The sequence below is a fragment of the Oncorhynchus keta genome, chromosome 28 (assembly GCF_023373465.1).
Source record: "Oncorhynchus keta strain PuntledgeMale-10-30-2019 chromosome 28, Oket_V2, whole genome shotgun sequence".
Taxonomy (NCBI): domain Eukaryota; kingdom Metazoa; phylum Chordata; class Actinopteri; order Salmoniformes; family Salmonidae; genus Oncorhynchus; species Oncorhynchus keta.
Window position 1 is genome coordinate 13593848 of NC_068448.1, and position 21667 is coordinate 13615514.

General features: G+C 41.7%; 1 protein-coding gene and 1 long non-coding RNA gene across 2 annotated transcripts in view; one reads left to right on the plus strand and one right to left on the minus strand.

Moving 5' to 3' along the window:
* The window catches only part of LOC118360508 (neural cell adhesion molecule L1-like), a 165364-nt gene extending 154680 nt beyond the window's left edge, over nt 1-10684 (plus strand). Inside the window, 7 exon segments of the mRNA XM_052484931.1 lie at nt 6229-6342; nt 6626-6775; nt 7914-8020; nt 8022-8043; nt 8907-8979; nt 9389-9400; nt 9852-10684. Coding sequence (XP_052340891.1) covers nt 6229-6342; nt 6626-6775; nt 7914-8020; nt 8022-8043; nt 8907-8979; nt 9389-9400; nt 9852-10110 — 737 coding nt within the window. The 3' untranslated portion in view covers nt 10111-10684.
* Nucleotides 10685-10833: 149 nt separating this feature from the next.
* On the minus strand, nt 10834-21662 carry LOC127913206 (uncharacterized). The gene is made up of 3 exons (XR_008085250.1): nt 21301-21662; nt 15199-15442; nt 10834-13546 (listed from the first exon to the last, which is right to left on the minus strand). It is a non-coding gene; the product is annotated as an uncharacterized LOC127913206 (long non-coding RNA).
* Nucleotides 21663-21667: the final 5 nt, after the last annotated feature.

Below are 21667 nucleotides of genomic sequence, written 5' to 3' on the forward strand. Positions count from 1 at the left end.
CAGGCACCACACTGGACAGAGGCAGTTCTGCAGGAGGAGTATTTATAGAACACACTGAGAGGGTTAACACTGACAGGTTGATTGATTGACAGCCCATCACCAGGCACCACACTGGACGGAGGTAGTACTGCAGGAGGGTATTTATAGAACACACTGAGAGGGTTAACACTGACAGGTTGATTGATTGACAGCCCCTCACCAGGCACCACACTGGACGGAGGCAGTTCTGCAGGAGGAGTATTTATAGAACACACTGAGAGGGTTAACACTAACAGGTTGATTGATTGACAGCCCATCACCAGGCACCACACTGGACGGAGGTAGTTCTGCAGGAGGAGTATTTATAGAACACACTGAGAGGGTTAACACTAACAGGTTGATTGATTGACAGCCCATCACCAGGCACCACACTGGACAGAGGCAGTTCTGCAGGAGGAGTATTTATAGAACACACTGAGAGGGTTAACACTAACAGGTTGATTGATTGACAGCTCATCACCAGGCACCACACTGGACAGAGGCAGTTCTGCAGGAGGAGTATTTATAGAACACACTGAGAGGGTTAACACTAACAGGTTGATTGATTGACAGCCCATCACCAGGCACCACACTGGACAGAGGCAGTTCTGCAGGAGGAGTATTTATAGAACACACTGAGAGGGTTAACACTAACAGGTTGATTGATTGACAGCCCATCACCAGGCACCACACTGGACAGAGGCAGTTCTGCAGGAGGAGTATTTATAGAACACACTGAGAGGGTTAACACTAACAGGTTGATTGATTGACAGCCCATCACCAGGCACCACACTGGACGGAGGTAGTACTGCAGGAGGAGTATTTATAGAACACACTGAGAGGCTTAACACTAACAGGTTGATTGATTGACAGCCCATCACCAGGCACCACACTGGACAGAGGCAGTTCTGCAGGAGGAGTATTTATAGAACACACTGAGAGGGTTAACACTAACAGGTTGATTGATTGACAGCCCATCACCAGGCACCACACTGGACAGAGGCAGTTCTGCAGGAGGAGTATTTATAGAACACACTGAGAGGGTTAACACTAACAGGTTGATTGATTGACAGCCCATCACCAGGCACCACACTGGACGGAGGTAGTACTGCAGGAGGAGTATTTATAGAACACACTGAGAGGGTTAACACTAACAGGTTGATTGATTGACAGCCCATCACCAGGCACCACACTGGACAGAGGCAGTTCTGCAGGAGGAGTATTTATAGAACACACTGAGAGGGTTAACACTAACAGGTTGATTGATTGACAGCCCATCACCAGGCACCACACTGGACGGAGGTAGTACTGCAGGAGGAGTATTTATAGAACACACTGAGAGGGTTAACACTAACAGGTTGATTGATTGACAGCCCATCACCAGGCACCACACTGGACAGAGGCAGTTCTGCAGGAGGAGTATTTATAGAACACACTGAGAGGGTTAACACTAACAGGTTGATTGATTGAGAGCCCATCACCAGGCACCACACTGGACAGAGGCAGTTCTGCAGGAGGAGTATTTATAGAACACACTGAGAGGGTTAACACTAACAGGTTGATTGATTGAGAGCCCATCACCAGGCACCACACACCACACCAGTACTGCAGGACGATTAGAAGTAGAACAACGGTTTTGTCTACCCATATGTGGAAATGTGTCTCCCGGTTTCATATACATAAAACCCGACATTAAAACATAGTGTTTACTGGTGGATGTATCATGCTGTGGTGACATTAGCGCATAAGTAATATTACTGAGTGGTTAACACTAAAAGGGTGAAAGAGATTCTAACTTGGTGATTCTCACGAAAATGGCACACAATTGAAATAAACATTTTCCACCATAATTCTTCTTGGATCACTAAGATTAGAATCTGTATTGATCTATTTCATAATTATTGTTATGTTTATTGATGAAATATTATGCATTCTACTACAATTTCCACAACTAGCAATGTCAAATTCTCATTACCGCAACAGTTTCTGAAGTCCAAAAAAGTTATTAACAAATCTAATATTTTTTTAACATTGCTTACATAATGAAAAGGCCTGAGGTAAACATACAATGAAAACAAATATTTTCTTATTTAACTATAAACTTTTATTTTGTCATTTATCTCATTAATGCAACACACAACCTTTTCTGAATCATGTTTTTTGTCAAAATGACTTATTATTTTTATGTAAACATATTTGGATAAAGAACAAAAGGCCCACCATCTGATTCGGCCAAAATGACTAAAGTAGACATTTATTTCTCCCAATATTTTCTAAATATTGGTGCTTATGACAATAATAAACAGGTTTTGGAGATGAGAATGTATGTTTTGGTAATGAGTGTTGCAAAGTTTGCCATTGAAGAACTGTACTGAGCTCTACTAGAGATTCATTAACCCAATACATCATCAAACTGTCATCTGTTAATCGCAAAATTTTACTTGCATAATACTGAAATCACTGATCTTAATAAAATTGACTAACATACCCCTCATCTTAATTATAAGTACTGTAATCAGGGGTGAAAGTGGAATTAATTTCTTTGCACATTTTTTTATACTACAAAAATGACAGGGTAGCCTACTCTGCTGACACTGACAAACAGATGTTTTCTGATCCATATAATCGTCCTACGAAAAGGGGTGACACATAGAATATGACGTCCATCTAACCTGGAGGAGGAAATTATTGTTCAAAAACAAACAAAAGTGGCATATACCAGGCGGTGTCAGAGGAAGGCCCCAAAAAGTCATAGACTGTTCTCTCTGCTATCACATGGCAAGTGGTACCGGAGTGCCAAGTCTAGGTCCAAGAGGCTTCTTAACAGCTTCTAACCCCCAAGCCATAAGTCTGCTGAACAATTAATCAAATGGCCACCCCTTTATTTTTACACTGCTGCTACTCTCTGTTTATTATCTATGCATAGTCACTTTACCCCTACCTACATGTACAAATGACCTCGACTAACCTGTACCCCCGCACATTGACTCAGTACCAGTATCCCCTGTATAGTGCCTCATTATAGTCATTTTGCTGTGTTACTTAATTAAAAAAAAAAACATTTACTTTATTTAGTAAATATTTTCTTAACTCTATTTTCTTTAAACTGCATTGTTGGTTAAGGGCTTGTAAGTAAGCATTTTACAGTAAGGACACACCTGTTATATTCGGTGCATGTGACAACTACTATTTTATTTTATTTTATTTGAAGACAGTTTATATGCACATTTACCGGGGATATGGCCGATGTAAGATAGGCTATTGTTCGCTCCTTTAAATTAAGAATGCTGATAACTAAAAGACAGATTGGAGTGTTTTCATTGTCAACTCTATACAGCAACAGCCATTTGCTTTCCAAACATTTTTTCCATTATTGTATTTTTAAATATTGAGATATGCCTGGCTGGGACTTTCTGCTTTTCACTGACAGACGCAACTTAACAATCATCTACACTGAACAAAAATATAAACACAACATGTTCCATCCTTACAAAAAGTTTATTTCTCTAAAATTTTGTTCACAAATTTGTTTACATCCCTGTTAGTGAGAAATGTCTCCATGGCCAAGATAATCCATCCACCTGACAGGTGTGGCTTATCAAGAAGCTGATTAAACAGCATGATCATTACACAGGTACACCTTGTGCTGGGGACAATAAAAGGCCACTTTAAAATGTGCAGTTTTGTCACACAACACAATGCGAGGGTGAGGAGTATTTATGTCTGTAATAAAGCCCTTTTGTGGGGAAAAACCCATTCTGATTGGCTGGGCCTGGCTGCGAAGTGGGTGGGCCTATGCCCTCCAAAGCCCACCCATGGCTGCACCCCTGCCCAGTCATGTTAAATCCATAGATTAGGGCCTAATTTATTTCAATTGACTGATTCCCTTATGAACTGTAACCCAGTAAAATCTTTTAAATTGTTGCATGTTATGTTAATATTTTTGTTCAGTATATTTGGTATTTGCTGCGCACGCTGACCTTCCAACTGCGATTTAAAACTATCTAAGAAGCTAATGTTCCTCTGTGGCCAAATCATGCTTTCTGGTGTAGTAGCCTATTTTGAATGATTTTATTTTAGATTTCTGTATAGACAGGAATACGCTAATTCGGCTATATAATTTTGGCTATTTAATTCAATTTACTTTAGGGAAAGCTTACCTTCTCCTAGCCTTATGGACACGCTTGCCTTTTAATGTGGTATAAACACAACCAGTTATGATGTTTTCATCCGATTGTCAATAATTTAACAAAGGCTGTAGGCTACACGCGCACTTTCGTTCACGTGCACTGTGCACACGCAATTTGATGAAGGGAAACAGACATAATTTATCCTACCAGTAGCGTAATGAAATTATGTGAATGTTGTGAGACCTACACTTGTAGCCTGAATTGATGGATCCACTGTTGTCCACGCGCACCTCGGTCTCCGCCACACATCTCCGCCTTGTCCACGAGCGTCTCTACGGAAGGCCAAGAGTTTCAAACCATAAATCTCAGCCACCACTCCCCGCCTTTTGAACCGTATACCACAAAAGATATCGCAAAATGTTCATGTTGATTAAATAATGGTGTATTAGTCTATATATTGTGATCGGCTCACGTTTTACCGGTATGGCGTACCTCCACTATTTATTTTAACCTGACTGTAATTACGCGCAAGTATTTACAAACGTGGATTTAAGTATAAATAAGTCACTATAAAAAAACGAATTTCTCCAAGGCCTTTACAGGCAATGTTGGTGTAATAATGACATGGATATGTGTGGTTCAGATGCATTTCAAAATTGAATGTGATCCTAAGGATAAATTACATAACATGATATGCCTATAAAGTATTTAAATATGTGGGATATGGACCAAAACTGTCTTGGGATATCAGACGACAGTATAGGTAAGCGCTAAAACAGGTGCACCTGTCAAAATCTCCTCCTTTAAGTGGCAGGGTTGTTCTTTGCTGAAACACAAACTCCATATTGTGGCTTCAAGTAAATTAAATGTGTATTTCTTGACAACCCCTACTTAATCAAATAACTGATGTTTTACCAAAAAAAAGCTATACAATAGGTGTAAGCAGTGGGCCTTGTGAATAATTAAAGTTACCAGCACATCCCCTGACTTTACATTATAATGAGCTTATTATCATTACATAAATTAAGGTTCTCATGACTGAAACAGACCGAAAAATGATGTGGAAATTAGAAATGTGTGTTTTGGTAATGAAAGGCCCTTCGCTCAATCTTCAGGTAATAGGAGACAGCCATTATGAGTCAGCAAACAATTGACCACATCACTAAAGCCCATTCATGCCTCCACTTTGGTAAGGTAATGATTCTCTAAGTTTTTCTCAATTTGAGTTTTTTAGTAATTTCGGCAATGAGAAGGTCAAGTGTCGTAAAGGGGTAGTTTTGAGAATCCTCATTCTGAAGGCATATAGGTGAATAAATGAAATGAACTTGTGCTCATCTAAGGACTACTCCTCTAGATGATGTATCATGGGTGAATAAATGAAATGAACTTGTGCTCATCTAAGGACTACTCCTCTAGATGATGTATCATGGGTGAATAAATGAAATGAACTTGTGCTCATCTAAGGACTACTCCTCTAGATGATGTATCGTGGGTGAATAAATGAAATGAACTTGTGCTCATCTAAGGACTACTCCTCTAGATGATGTATCGTGGGTGAATAAATGAAATGAACTTGTGCTCATCTAAGGACTACTCCTCTAGATGATGTATCGTGGGTGAATAAAACTTTGATTGGAATTTTTACACCAACTTGAAAAAGTGTTATGTATTGAGAAACAAACACACTGTGTTTTTATGTGTTTTTAAATAAATATTATAGTTTAATGTAAACTTCAACTAGTATACCATTTGTATGATCTATGGACAAACAACAGCAACATATTTTGTGTTTTATTCAGTTAAGTTAGGTTTTTCTAAGGTAAAATTGTATAAAATGATCAGATAATTTAATCTGGATGCATTTTGTTAATGAGAATTTGGGGTGAAATCTGTACAAAATTATTGTAAAAATATCAAAGGTATTTCAAATAAAATACTGCACCATAAACTAGGCATCTTAGTCTTTAGAATGATAACTGATTGTTGCAGATGCATCATGGTTTTCTAACTCAATTTGCTACTGCCATGGTTACAACTGGTTCCATGAGAATCACCCGAACCCCTTCTCAACCCATTCCAGCTCCTCCGTCCAATATCAGCTTGTATGTAGGAGAGAAGTCTGTTAACCTGAGCTGGGTGCCAGGCCAGAGACAGAGGAGTGTGAGCTTCCAGGTCCAGTACCTCAACAAGCAAGGTACGTATGAGCTTTGTGTGTGCATGTGGCCGTGCAGGTACAGTACCTCAACAAGAACATACACTACCAGCTGACCAACAGTATACCTGTGGAAACACCAAACACATTTGTAACTGACTGTAAACGTGAAATTTAAACATAGTCGCTCTGGAGGAGACTGACATGTTTTTAAAATAAATCTGTAAATATAACTTCACTCCCCTGCCTGTAAGAACAAGAAGGAAAAATATATATTTAGTCTATTTCTATGTCTAAACAAATAAAGTGGTTATTTTGTCTTCAGACGGTGGGAAGTGGAAGCAGTCTGAGAAGCTGAACTCGTCTGCATCATTCTACCAGCTGAAAGGTCTGACCCCGGGGTCACAGTACCGCCTCAGATTCACCTTCAGCAACAACACCTTCTGGGAGACTGAGATCACCACAAAGGGAGCAGGTACCGGAGGCAGTAATATATATATATATTATATATATTATATTATATATTATATATATTCTGGGAGACTGAAACCGAGGGATTGGTAGGAATCCCAGGCTGTACACACACACACACACACACACACACACACACACACACACACACACACACACACACACACACACACACACACACACACACACACACACACACACACACACACACACACACACACACACACAGTTACTTGTGGGGACACACAAGTATACTCATGTAACCTTGTGGGGACACACAATTCAGGCCCATTCAAAATCCTATTTTCCCTAACCTAAAAAACTTACCTTAACCCTAAAACTAACCCTTCTGGTCCCCACAAGTATAGTTAAACACGTCCCCAGACGTGTCCGTCCCTGAGATCAAAGGGAGCAGGTACTGGAGCATAGCCGGTACACACACACACCAGACAGGCAGGCAGACACACATGTGAACGCAAGAATACACACACACACACACACACACACACACACACACACACACACACACACACACACACACACACACACACATATATATATATATATATATATATATATATATATATATATATATATATATATATATATATATGTATATATATATATATATACAGACACGCACAGCAAAACAGCTTCTCCTTTGGGCCTCTCCTGCCTACATCTGACAGTGTACAGCAGCACTCTGCTATTGTTGGAAGTGCTTTGTTTTGAAAAGTCCTAGATGAAAGAGACTAGATGGCAAGACGTTCAGAGGCCAAATGAAGTGCTCCATTAGTAGTATTTGTTTGGAGAATTGGACTGTATTTCCTACATCCCTAGTGTAATGTATGTTAGGTTATGTCTGTGTCAGTATGTGTATCGACTGAGCCACAGTGCGTGTGCGCTCCATACCCACCCTCTCTTCTTAATCTCTTCTCTTCCTTTCATCATTCCTTTCATCCCCCTACGTCTCTCTACGATCCCTTGCTACGACCCTCTCTCCCTTTCACTCGACCTCTGTCCATTCCCATCTGTCTTCCCTCCCTCCCTCCCTAGGGGTGATCCCTCCCTCCCTCCCTCCCTCCCTCCCTCCCTCCCTCCCTGCTCCCTCCCTGCTCATCCCTCCCTCAAGAGGGGCAAAGGGGTGATGGATGTGCAGACAGGCTTTGCTACTCAGGCAAACCACGTTGGGTCTAAGCGCCATATACTGTTGCTGCTGGTGCTGCTCATCCTCTGCTTTAGAATGAGGGGCTAAAGGGGGAAAGTATTCAGGTAGGTGTAAATATAACACCACCAGATACCAGACAAACCACGTTAGGTCTAACACACCACATATACTGTAGAATGTAATTTCTAACACACCACATATACTGTAGAATGTAGTTTCTAATACACCACATATACTGTAGAATGTAGTTTCTAACAAACCACATATAAAAGATGGTAAGTAAGTAGCCTGGCAGGAGCCTTGGTTGTTTCTATAGTTTGAGGCAGCTTGATGTACAAGTACACCTCCTGGACAGGATGCTAAGTCAATCACAGGGCCTTAGCCCCAATCTATCTCCTTAATGCTGAGTGCCAAGCAAAGATGCATCAGGTCCCATTTTTACAGTCTTTGGTATGACTCGGCCGGGAATAAAACTTCCAATATCAGGGCGGACACTCCAACCACAAGTCCACCGAGTTGGGCCATACCAGATTGTTTCTGAGAAACCCTATATGTCAGGGAGTTTCTGACCAATCACATGATATGTAGTAGACCAGGCAGCTCTAAAAAAGCACAACACATTCCCTATATTGTTGTGCTGCTGGTTCACTAACTGGCCAGCGTCTATGGCATTACCAAAACCTCAGTCAGCCACTAGCTTAGAAAGGACATTCTACTGATTAATGAACAGATACCGAAATTCAACTATCTCTCTTTCTCTCTCCCTGTCACGCTCTCTCTCTCTGTCTGTCTCTCTCTCTCTCTCTCTCTCTCTCTCTCTCTCTCTCTCTCTTTCTGTCTCTCTTTCTGTCTCTCTTTCTGTCTCTCTCTCTCTCTCTCTCTCTCTCTCTCTCTCTCTCTCTCTCTCTCTCTCTCTCTCTCTCGTGCTCTCTCTTTCTGTCTCTCTCTCTCTCTCTCTCTCTCTCAGTCAAAGATAAGGAGGAGGGTCAGGTAGACTCTGAGGCGCGCCCTATGAAGGATGAAACATTCGGAGAGTACAGGTTGGCCTGTCTAATCAGACGATATACTGATTATTAGGCATTGATCATGTATTAATATTCCTTCAAACCTGTAGATTATATAATTGTTGAATATTATTTAAAAAGATAGTTTACCCAAGTTACAAAATGACATTGGTTTCCTTATCTTGTAAGCAGTCTTTGGACAAGGTAAGACAGCAATCCATGGTTTGGCTTTGTTTACCTGGCTGCTGTCATGAAATTGCAAAAAAATAAATAATAATAATAATAAAAACAAACAATGCAAGTCAATACCCCGCAAATTAGCATGTTTTAAATGTCAACATGATCGCGTTGATTCCCTGTTTGAAAAGATAAGTGTGTTTTTATCCCAGCGTCCTGTGTTCATTACTGTTCCTCTCTCCCATAATGCATTCCCCTGCTTTGCCAGATCTCTTGAGAGGTATGCTGTAAGGTGCTCTACTCTGCATGCCTTTCCTGCAACTGAGTCCAAATAGTCTATGTTTTTTTCTAGAGGCTCTCCCATGCATCCTCTTCTTTTCCAATACCCTTCCTATGGCTATGTGATACAATACAATCACTGACATTGGTATGTGAACCGCACAGGAGGTTGGTGGCACCTTAATTGGGGAGGACGGGCTCGTGGTAATGGCTGGAGCGGAATCAGTAGAATGGTATCAAATACATCAAACACATGGCTTGATGCCATTCCATTCGCTCCATTATTATGAGCCGTCATCCCCTCAGCAGCCTCCACTGGTGAACCACCCACACATAGTAACACTCTCCCACCTACCAACCTCCTTTCATCTCCCTCTTTCTTTCTATACATCTCTATCCGTCTTTCTCTACCCCCCCCCTCTCTCCCCACAATTTCTCCCTCCATCCTGTAGTGACAACGAGGAGAAGCGGACAGCCAGCCAGCCGTCTCTGTGTGATGAGAGCAAACTGTGTATCAGTGACGACAACCTGGATGGCTATAACAACGGTAGCATTGCTGTCACCGAGGTGACCATGGAAGACTCCCTGGTCAGCCAGTACAGCCGACCCAGCGAAGCCACCCCGGACCCGGGCACACTGCAGGACAGCTCCCCCCTCAATCCCAACACCACCACCAATGGCCTGCCCAACTCGGCTGCCATTTTAGATTAGGCTAGTTAGTTAGAGGTGGCCGTTTTAGATAATCCCGTTGCCTTAGTAACTGTTTATCTGTTAGACCAAAATATCTCTGTCAACTACAGTACAACATGTCAACAATATAAACATGCCCACTGCCCACACACTCCTAGCTATCTCTAACACATCTATCTAGCTATCTACTTGACTGACTTTTCCATTGATAAGATCACTGACTATATGATCAATATACTACTGACCATTCAGAAGCATCTGTTATTCTACAATGTTATCTATCTAGCCATATACAGTATTATAGATATGTACAACATGTTCATTATGAGTTCCAGTGCCTACTGGCCCTCAACACAGAGCACCAGATTACATCCTTACTCCAGTCCTCTCTTATCTACTCTGCTCCTCTCTAATCTACTCCTCCCTACTCTAATCTATTCCTCTCTTCTCTAATCTACTCCTCTCTACTCTACTGTACTCTACTCTCGCCTTTTCATCACAAGAGTGACTTCATTATTGGTATGATATTGTAATTTATATGTAGACCTCTAGCTTTCTGTATCTATTCTGTCTGTCTCTTTCTACGGTGTATTAAACTGTCAGCTGATAAATGTCATCTTTCCCATACCGCTTCATGTCATAGTATAGCATAACATAACACTATTGCACGCTATAATGTGTGGTAGGGTGCAGTAGTTCTGTATTACAGTTAGCTGGTAGTAAAATACACAGATTCTCTGTATCTTTCTTTCATTCAAGCCATGAACAATGCACGCTGGCAATCCAAAACAGGCTCTTACCTGATCAGCAGATTGGGCTGAAAGGCATATGCGTAGATTGGTTGCTTTATGCATCTAATGTGTAGAATGTGTTCTTTGTAGGGCTGAGTAGGAATAATATTTACATGCCAAAAACTCTTTGTTTTGAATTAGACAATGGTAAGAATGATGACAAGAAGCAGACAGAAACAAGCATTTAGAGAAGGAGAACAGAGGTATCTCTCTCGAGAGGAACGAGACCTAGAAAGATCACTTTTTTCTTTATTGTTATTTATCGATGAGTTTGTTGGATAAAAATGTGTGTTTTAAGTTTACTTTAAAGTTGACTTAAAAATACATTTCATTTGTGTTTTGTAACAACGAACCTATGAATGAATACTTGTTTTGAAGGTGATGACGGTGATTTGGCTGTTAAAACAAATATTCAATAGTACAGAAAAAAACTAAAAGGCAAAAAATGTATCTTCACACCATTTCATGTTACAACAACGCTCAAAAAGAAAACTAAAAATATAATAACATACATTTTACATCACTACTAGTAGAAGTGCGCATGTGAGATTTGGTTCTGGGTGTCGAGATGAATCAGTAGCTAATGTCATTTTAAAATATACAGTAGAATCAAAACCCACCTATTGAAAGCAGAGGTTAAAAAGTAGGCTAATGTTCCTCATGTACATCAATGTTTTGTTTCCTGACTTTAAAGTGTCCCTTTGCAGTCCAGTGAGTATCTGTTGAGAGTCTATGTACTGTGTCTGAAAATGCTATTTATTCCCTATGTAGTGCACTAATTATGGGACTAGGTTGCCATTTCATACACTTTTTGTGCTGAGGCAGTGTGATGATGAGGCAAGGAGGGATGCAGTGAGCTAGCTTGTGATGAAGCACCACAGGGAGCATATGCAATGTGCTGGCTCTGCTCTCACTGCTCACCCAGTCAATCTAGCCTACAGCCTATTCTGAGACAGACCCAGGTTCAAATAAGATCATTTTTACTTCAAAGAAGAGTTAGATTGGGCTTGCCTGGATCGCCAGAGACCAGGGTTTGCACCTTTGGGACTACTCTATTTGTTCCATTGTGCCAGGCAATCTCAATCAAGCACAGCTTGAAGTATTTGAGAAAGGGTGAATACTATTTGAACCCAGGTCTGACTGCAAGCCAAACCGTTACTGTTCAGTGCATCCCCAGGGAGATGGGATAGAGAAAGTGGGATTGTCTCTGGCTTGGCAGAAAGACAGTGGGTCTGAACGAGAGGTTTGAGTGAGCCCAGCTCCCTGTAGTTTGCTGTTACAGACACACTCAGGACAAAAACATTTCTTTTCAGAAATCTATTTTCATATGGGAATGAGAAAATGAAGTAATATGCCAGTTATTCTATCACAACTATGGATTGCGTCACAAATGGCTCCCTATATAGTGCACTACTTATGACCAGAGCCCTTTGTGTTCAGATAAATAACCATATGCCCTGGTCAAAAGTGCACTATATGGGGAGGGTACCAATAGAGCTGCTAACCATCTGTGTTCATCATGGTGTGATTTCAGGACAAATGTTTGCTTTGAATGAGTGAACTACTGAACACACAGATACTCACTCTACTGCCTGCCAGCCAGCCTGCCTATATATCTATCTGGCTCTGCTTCTTACATGGTCAGTGAGGAGATCGTCTAAGCCAGACTTAGCGCTAGTGTTTGTTTTTTCCTCTCTGTTACTTTCCTTTCCTGTTTTTTATACTTACAACATAAAAGCAAATAAAAAAAGTGAATAAGAATTGCATATAGAGGAGAATGACAGCAACAGCTTATTTTAGGACATGACATTCATGGATTTATATTCGTGATGGAGGGAGGGGCGGGACACTATGTACACTATGTATTTCACTGCCTGAGGGGAGACAGCGTGCCTCTGTGTGCTTTGTTTGGGGTGCAACACTAGTAAAATGGATTTGGGGGACTGGAAGGTACAGTAGTGAATTCACACCCTGGTCCCAGATCTGTTTGGGTTGTATAGCAAACTCCTATGGTTGTTATCATGCTAAAGTCGTAGGAGTTGGAAAGACAGTACAAACCGATCTGGGACAGGGCTAGTGTGGTCGTGCCATTGGTTGAGACTGAAGTGAAGTGGGTTGGGATCACTGTTTGGAGGGTTTCTGGTACTGTATGTTATGGGCCCAATGACTAACTATCTGCATTATGAATCAGCTACGTGTAACTAAATATGTGATTGATTAAATAAAAAGAACTTGGAACAATCTGAACCAAAAGCAGCATCATCAGGTTGTCATTTCAATTACTCTTAGCATTCATGTCTAAAGATGGTAACATGCATGTTTATCTTCAAAAGATAAGCCAAATTAGATACTGACCACGACACATGAAACATAAAAGAACAGCTAGATAGTCATTTTATACATCAAATACAGCTCCTGAGAGAATAAGTTGCAGAACACTTCAACATTTGACCTCGTGACTAAATCTTAGGGATAAAAGACATGTAACGTGTGCCTATACCATAAACTTGATTTTATTGTTGTTGTTGTCCCGATCATCTGAATCTGAGATCCCGTATTGTGCGGTGAGTCTGTGCTGGTGATCCCCCAGCGTGAGCTGCTGCTGAACCGGATGGTTCTGGGCTGTGGGTCGGCTGGTGTACAGCTGCTTGGCCAGGTACCGCTGACTGGTGGAGACAAGATGGAAAGAAATACACCGTCACAGACTGTATTTACAATAAAACAGTCCCTCTTTTTATGTGAAAACTGGGACTTTCAATTGTTTCACCATGTACAGTATCTCTTTATACACTGCTAAAAATATAAAGGGAACACTAAATAACACATCCTAGATCTGAATGGATGAAATATTCTTATTAAATAAGTTTTTCTTTACATAGTTGAATGTGCTGACAACAAAATCACACAAAAATGATCAATGGAAATAAAATGTATTAACCCATGGAGGTCTGGATTTGGAGTCACACTCAAAATTAAAAAGTGGAAAACCACACTACAGGCTGATCCAACTTTGATGTAATGTCCTTAAATCAAGTCAAAATGAGGCTCAGTAGTGTGTGTATGACCTCCCAACAACGCCTGGGCATGCTCCTGATGAGGTGGCGGATGGTCTCCTGAGGGATCTCCTCCCAGGCCTGGACTAAAGCATCCACTAACTCCTGGACAGTCTGTGGTGCAACGTGGCGTTGGTGGATGGAGGGAGACATGATGTCCCAGATGTGCTCAATTTGATTCAGGTTTGGGGAACGGGCGGACCAGTCCATAGCATCAATGCCTTCCTCTTGCAGGAACTGCTGACACACTCCAGCCTGAGTGAGGTCTAGCATTGTCTTGCATTAGGAGGAACCCAGGGCCAACCGCACCAGCATATGGTCTCACAAGGGGTCTGAGGATCTCATCTCGGTACCTAATGGCAGTCAGGCTACCTCTGGCGAGCACATGGAGGGCTGTGCGGCCCCACAAAGAAATGCCACCCAACACCATGACTGACCCACCACCAAACCGGTAATGCTGGAGGATGTTGCAGGCAGCAGAACGTTCTCCACGGCGTCTCCAGACTCTGTCACGTCTGTCACATGTACTCAGTGTGAACCAGGGCTCCAGTGGCGAATTTGCCAATCTTTGTGTTCTCTGGCAAATGCTAAACGTCCTGCATGGTGTTGGGCTGTAAGCACATACCACCCTCATGGAGTCTGTTTCTGACCGTTTGAGCAGACACATGCACATTTGTGGCCTGCTGGAGGTCATTTTGCAGGGCTCTGGCAGTGCTCCTCCTGCTACCCCTTGCACAAAGGTGGAGTTAGCGGTCCTGCTGCTGGGTTGTTGCCCTCCTACGGCCTCCTCCACGTCTCCTGATGTACTGGCCTGTCTCCTGGTAGCGCCTCCATGCTCTGGACACTACGCTGACAGACACAGCAAACCTTCTTGCCACTAGTGTGGGTTGTAGACTCCGTCTCATGCTACCACTAGAGTGAAAGCACCGCCACCATTCAAAAGTGACCAAAACATCAGCCAGGAAGCATAGGAACTGAGAAGTGGTCTGTGGTCACCACCTGCAGAACCACTCCTTTATTGGGGGTGTCTTGCTAATTGCCTATAATTTCCACCTGTTGTCTATTCCATTTGCACAACAGCATGTGAAATGTATTGTCAATCAGTGTTGCTTCCTAAGTGGACAGTTTGATTTCACAGAAGTGTGATTTACTTGGAGTTACATTGTGTTGTTTAAGTGTTCCCTTTATTTTTTTGAGCAGTGTACTTTGACAGTAACGTGTTTGTGTGTCTGTTGTGAATGGTTATGTGGCAAGATATCTCTCACCAAGTATCTGTAAAGAAAGAATGTAATGAGTGAAGTGTCTCAGTGTAGTTGTGTTCTATGATTATTATTTGTGCTGCTCTCTGGCCAGCCGTTTGTCATATCGGTCCATCTCAATCCTCTTCTACTTCTGTAGCGCCATTGCTTTCCTCTCCTCCTCTTCGTCCTCTCTGTTCTGCTCCGTACGCTGGAAGTCCCAGACAGCAGCTCTCTGCTTTTCAATCTCCCTTAGTCTCTAATATGTAATCTGGGAAAACAGGAGAAATATAAGAAAGGATGACGATCCAAGGAGTGGTTCATGATGCGATTGCTTCTGTAGAATGAATCAACAATGACGGTTGTTTTCTCTCTATGGTTGTTAGATTGAAATAAGATGTCTATCACAACAACTGATTTTACTATATACAGTCATGGCCAAAAGTTTTGAGAATGACACAAATATACATTTTCTGCTGCCTCAGTTTGTATGATGGCAATTTGCATATACTCCAGAATGTTATGAAGAATGATCAGATGAATTGCAATTAATTGCAAAGTCCCTCTTTGCCATGTCAATGAACTGAATCCCCCAAAAACCTTTTCCACTGTATTTCAGCCCTGCCACAAAAGGACCAGCTGACATGTCAATGATTGTCTCGTTAACACAGGTGAGTGTTGATGAGGACAAGGCTGGAGATCACTCTGTCATGCCGATTGAGTTCGAATAACAGACTGGAAGCGTCAAAATGAGGGTGGTGCTTGGAATCATTGTTCTTCCTCTGTCAACCATGGTTACCTGCAAGAAAACATGTGCCGTCATCATTGCTTTGCACAAAAAGGGCTTCACAGGCAAGGATATTGCTGTCAGTAAGATTGCACCTAAATCAACCATTTATCGTATCATCAAGAACTTCAAGGAGGGCGGTTCAATTGTTGTGAAGAAGGCTTCATGGCGCCCAAGAAAGTCCAGCAAGCGCCAGGACCATTTCCTAAAGTTGATTCAGCTGCTGGATCGGGACACCACCAGTACAGAGCTTGCTCAGGAATGGCAGCAGGCAGGTGTGAGTGCATCTACACACACAGTGAGGCGAAGACTTTTGGAGGATGGCCTGGTGTCAAGAAGGGCAGCAAAGAAGCACCTTCTCTCCAGGAAAAACATCAGGGACAGACTGATATACTGCAAAAGGTACAGAGATTGGACTGCTGAGGACTGGGGTAAAGTCATTTTCTCGGATGAATCCCCTTTCCGATTGTTTGGGGCATCCATAAAAAAGCTTGTCCGGAGAAGACAAGGTGAGAGCTACCATCAGTTCTGTGTCATGCCAACAGTAAATCATGAGACCATTCATGTGTGGGGTTGCTTCTCAGCCAAGGGCGTGGGCTCACTCACAATTTTGCCAAAGAACACAGCCATGAATAAAGAATTGTACCAACACATTCTCCGAGAGCAACTTCTCCCAACCATCCAGGAACAGTTTGGTGACGAACAATGCCTTTTCCAGCATGATGGAGCACCTTGCCATAAGGCAAAAGTGACAAGTGGCTCGGGGAACAAAACATTGATATTTTGGGTCCATGGCCAGGAAACTCCCCAGACCTTAATCCCATTGAGAACTTGTGGTCAATCCTCAAGAGGAGGGTGGACAAACAAAACCCCACAAATTCTGACAAACTCCAAGCATTGGTTATACAAGAATGGGCTGTCATCAGTCAGGATGTGGCCCAGAAGTGAATTGACAGCATGCCAGGGCAGATTGCAGAGGTCTTGAAAAAGAAGGGTCAGCACTGCAAATATTGACTCTTTGCATCAACTTCATGTAATTGTCAATAAAAAGCCTTTGACACTTGTGAAATGCCTGTAATTATACTTCAGTATTCCATGGTAACATCTGACAAAAATATCTAAAGACACTGAAGCAGCAGACTTTGTGGAAATTAATATTTGTGTCATTTTCAAAACTTTTGGCCACGACTGTACAGTTGAAGTTGGAAGTTTACATACACCTTAGCCAAATACATTTAAACACAGTTTTTCACAATTCCTGACATTTAATCCTAGTAAAAATGTCCTGTTTTAGGTCAGTTAGGATCACCACTTTATTTTAAGATTGTGAAATAATAGTAGAGAGATTTATTCATTTCAGTTTTTATTTCTTTCATCACATTCCCAGTGGGTCAGAAGTTTACATACACTCAATTAGTATTTGGTAGCATTGCCTTTAAATGGTTTACCTTGGGTCAAACGTTTCGGGTAGGCTTCCACAAGCTTCTCACAATAAGTTGGGTGAATTTTGACCCATTCCTCCTGACAGAGCTGGTGTAACTGAGTCAGGTTAGTAGGCCTCCTTGCTCGCACACACTATTTCAGTTCTCCCCACAAATTCTGTATGGGATTGAGGTCAGGGCTTTGTGATGGCCACTCCAATACCTTGACTTTGTTGTCCTTAAGCCATTTTGCCACAACTTTGGAAGTATGCTTGGGGTCATTGTCCATTTGGAAGACCCATTTGTGACCAAGCTTTAACTTCCTGACTGATGTCTTGAGATGTTGCTTCAATATATCCACATAATGGTCCTATTTTTTGAAGTGCACCAGTCCCTCCTGCAGCAAAGCACCCCCACAACATGATGTTGCCACCCCTGTGCTTCACGGTTGGGATGGTGTTCTTCGGCTTGCAAGCTTTTCTCCTCCAAACATAACAATGGTCATTATGGCCAAACAGTTCTATTTTTGTTTCATCAGACCAGAAGACATTTCTCCAAAAAGTACGATCTTTGTCCCCATGTGCAGTTGAAAACCAAAGTCTGTTATGGTGGTTTTGGAGCAACCTTTCAGGTTATGTCGATGTAGGACTTGTTTTACTGTGGATATAGATACTCTTTCCTCCAGCATATTCACAAGGTCATTTGCTGTTGTTCTGGGATTGATTTGCACTTTTCACACCAAAGTACATTCAACTCTAGGAGACAGAATGCGTCTCCTTCCTGAGTGGTATGACGGCTGCGTGGTCCCATGGTGTTTATACTTGCACACTATTGTTTGTGCAGATGAACGTGGTACCTTCAGGCTTTGTACCTTCAGGCTTTTGGATATTGCTCCCAAGGATGAACCAGACTTGTGGAGATCTACAATATTTTTTTCTGAGGTTTTGGCTGATTTATCTTGATTTTCCCCATGAGGCACTGAGTTTGAAGGTAGGCCTTGAAATACATCCGCAGGTACACCTCCAATTGACTCAAATAATGTCAATTAGCCTATCAGAAGCTTCTAAAGCCTTGACATCATTTTTGCGAATTTTCCAAGCTGTTTAAAGGCACAGTCAACTTAGTGTATGTAAACTTCTGACCCACTGGAATTGTGATACAGTGAATTATAAGTGAAATAATCTGTCTGTAAACAATTGTTGGAAAAATTACTTGTGTCATGCACAAAGTAGATGCCCTAACCGAATTGCCAAAACTATAGTTTGTTAATTAACAAGACATTTGTGGAGTGGTTGAAAAACGAGTTTAATGACTCCAACCGAAGTGTATGTAAACTTCCGACATCAACTGTAGAGATATATATATATATATATATATATATATACACACACACACACACACACACATACATATATATATATATATCCTTGAATGAGTAGGTGTGAGTACTTTCTCCTACTGAATGAGTACCTACTGATTCAAGGGTTTTTCTTTATTTGTACTATTTTCTACATAATAGTGAAGACATCAAAACTATTAAATAACACATATGGAATCATGCAACCAAAGAAGTGCTAAACAAATCAAAATATATTTTATATTTGAGATTCTTCAAAGTAGCCACTAATTTCCTTGATGATAGCTTTGCACAGTCTTAGAATTTTCTCAACCAGCCAGGTTAACATGTTCTCTTCTCCCTTACTCTTCGGGGTAATGTGTAGTCTGACTTTAGATTTGTCATTACGAACAATTTTTACCTCGAGGAAGGGTCAGCCATAGACTCAATTAGCCTCATAGCCAGACAGACCTGCTCTGATACTTTACTTCAGTGAAACAGAATGTCAGCTCACAAGATTAGGCTGGTTGAACCTCCTAAGTCAAGAGACTACCTGCTAAAATGGCTCTGGAGATATCTGTCTGAACCACAATGTCTGTGTCTGTAGTGCAGCAAAGCTACTATGCATAATGGGTAATTAACAGAAACCACATAATTGACATGAAAAAACAGCGTGAACATAAGCATTTATAATGATGCTTCCCACTGGGATGAATCTATTCATACCAAGTCAGTCAGGCAAACGAGACGAGGGGAAAAGCTTTGATAAAAGGACACTCACTCTGCCCACGCATAATGTGTGTGTGTGTGTGTGTGTGTGTTGTCGTGTCTAATGTGCTCGTTATCTTTCCTGAGTGAGTGTGTACGCATCATTTAATTTCTTCAAATTAGTTTTGTAATTCACATTTTTTTCAAACCTGTGAGTACTCACAATGTCACGGCTCACAGTCTCACCAGACTGGCTTCCTGATCTGCATCCTTGGCTGGTGGTGTGTGTGTGTTAGAGTGCATGTGTGTGTTTTTGTGGTGTGTGTTTTTGTGGTGTGTGTTTTTGTGGTGTGTGTTTGCGCGCGTGTGTGTTTTTGTGGTGTGTGTTTGCGCGTGTGTAAGTAGAAAAAATATGTTGACTCCCCCTACTTGTAGAGGAACACCAACGCCATCCTCCTCTCTTTCATGTTGCCAAAACTGTCTATCACTCTGTGATACAGTACACAATTTTAATTTTGTTGTCCTAGGCTACCTGGCTAAAATGCTTACTCACTAGCCTAATTTCCTTTCATGGGCAACGATTAGCCAGCTAGTTAACATTAGTCTACTACATCTAGCTACATGTTGAACTTCCAGCCTCTCAGGCCAGGTGCACAATGTACCAATATGGTTGGATCAGAATCACTGTTATAATCATTGGCCAGTACGGAGAATTAAGTAAAACCACATCTCCATACAATTTTAGGAAAGGAACAATTTTAGCTAGCTAGCTAGCCACCAGAGGACAACACAACGAGATGCAACAATTACAATTGTTTTGTCAATAATGATGTTTGGCTTGATGTGATGTGATTGGTGTGAAGCCAAATCCAAACTGGCTTCCCTTTAAACTTTTTTTTTGTGCGCCAGGATCATTCACAGTGGAGTTTACTCAGTTTAGCTCAATGCTGATTGGCTATTATTTTTTTTTTAAATGATCAAGGGAGGCCAAATGCTCTCTGGCTTCGCTTGCATTCAATGCTACGGGGGCAACAATGTCAAACTCTTTCTGACCAGACATGATCAGGTAGATAGGCTACACATACTGAGACAGAGGGGCGCTATTCTCCGGTCAGATACACTACATGGCCAAAAGTATGTGGATACCTGCTCATCGAACATCTCATTCCAAAATCATGGGAATTAATATGGAATTGGTCCCCCCTTTGCTGCTATAACAGCATCCACTCTTCTGAGAAGGCTTTCCACTAGATGTTGGAACATTGCTGCAGGGACTTGCTTCCATTCAGCCACTGATGTTGCGTTCCAATTCATCCCAAAGGTGTTCGATAGGGTTGAGGTCAGGGCTCTGTGCAGGCCAGTTAAGTTCTTCCACAAAGATCAGAAATGCGCATGGTGATCTTAGGCTTGCGTGCGGCTGCTTGGCCATGGAAACTCATTTCATGAAACTTCCGATGAACATTTGCGGCTGAGCCATTGTTGCTACTCACAATAACAGCAGTTACAGTTGATTTGGGCAGCTCTAGCAGGGCAGAAATTTTACAAACTGACTTGTTGGAAAGGTGGCATCCTATGACAGTGCCACGTTGAAAGTCACTGAGTTCTTTAGTACAGGCCATTCTACTGCCAATATTTGTCTATGGAGATTGTATGCTCAGTTTTATTCACCTGCCAGCAACGGGTGTGGCTGAAATAGCCAAATTCAGGGTGTCCATATCCTTTTGGCTGTGTACTGTACATTTAGCCTCTTGTGAATTGAAGAAAATGTGTTTGTATTTTTCTTTTTTTCTTGGTCAATTTTTTGGGGAAGCCTGGCTTCCTTTGGCATCCATGAATACACCCCACTGTCTGTCTATATCTTGCCCTCTGTTGCTTACCGAATGCCTTCTCTCCTTCTCTCATTGACCCTCCATCTCCTCCAGTTCTCTTCTCTCCAATGCTTGAAGATCCCAGCCTGGAACGCAGCCTCCGCGGCCAGTCGGCGTTCCACTGCCACATTGGAAAGGTTGTCCACCGGCAAATCAATTTTATACATTCTCCCTATAGTTTTGAACGGGACTGTAGTTGGCTAAAAAGTTAAACAAAACAGATGTTTGGTTGCTTTGGCATTTAAACCTTCTAAAATGATTGCGGTCTGAAATCAATTTCACTGTAATAATTTTATCAGTCAGTGTACTGACATTTGAAATAAACATAAACGCTTGAAGTTTATTATGGCATTTTGATAAATCGTAGCAGTAAGAT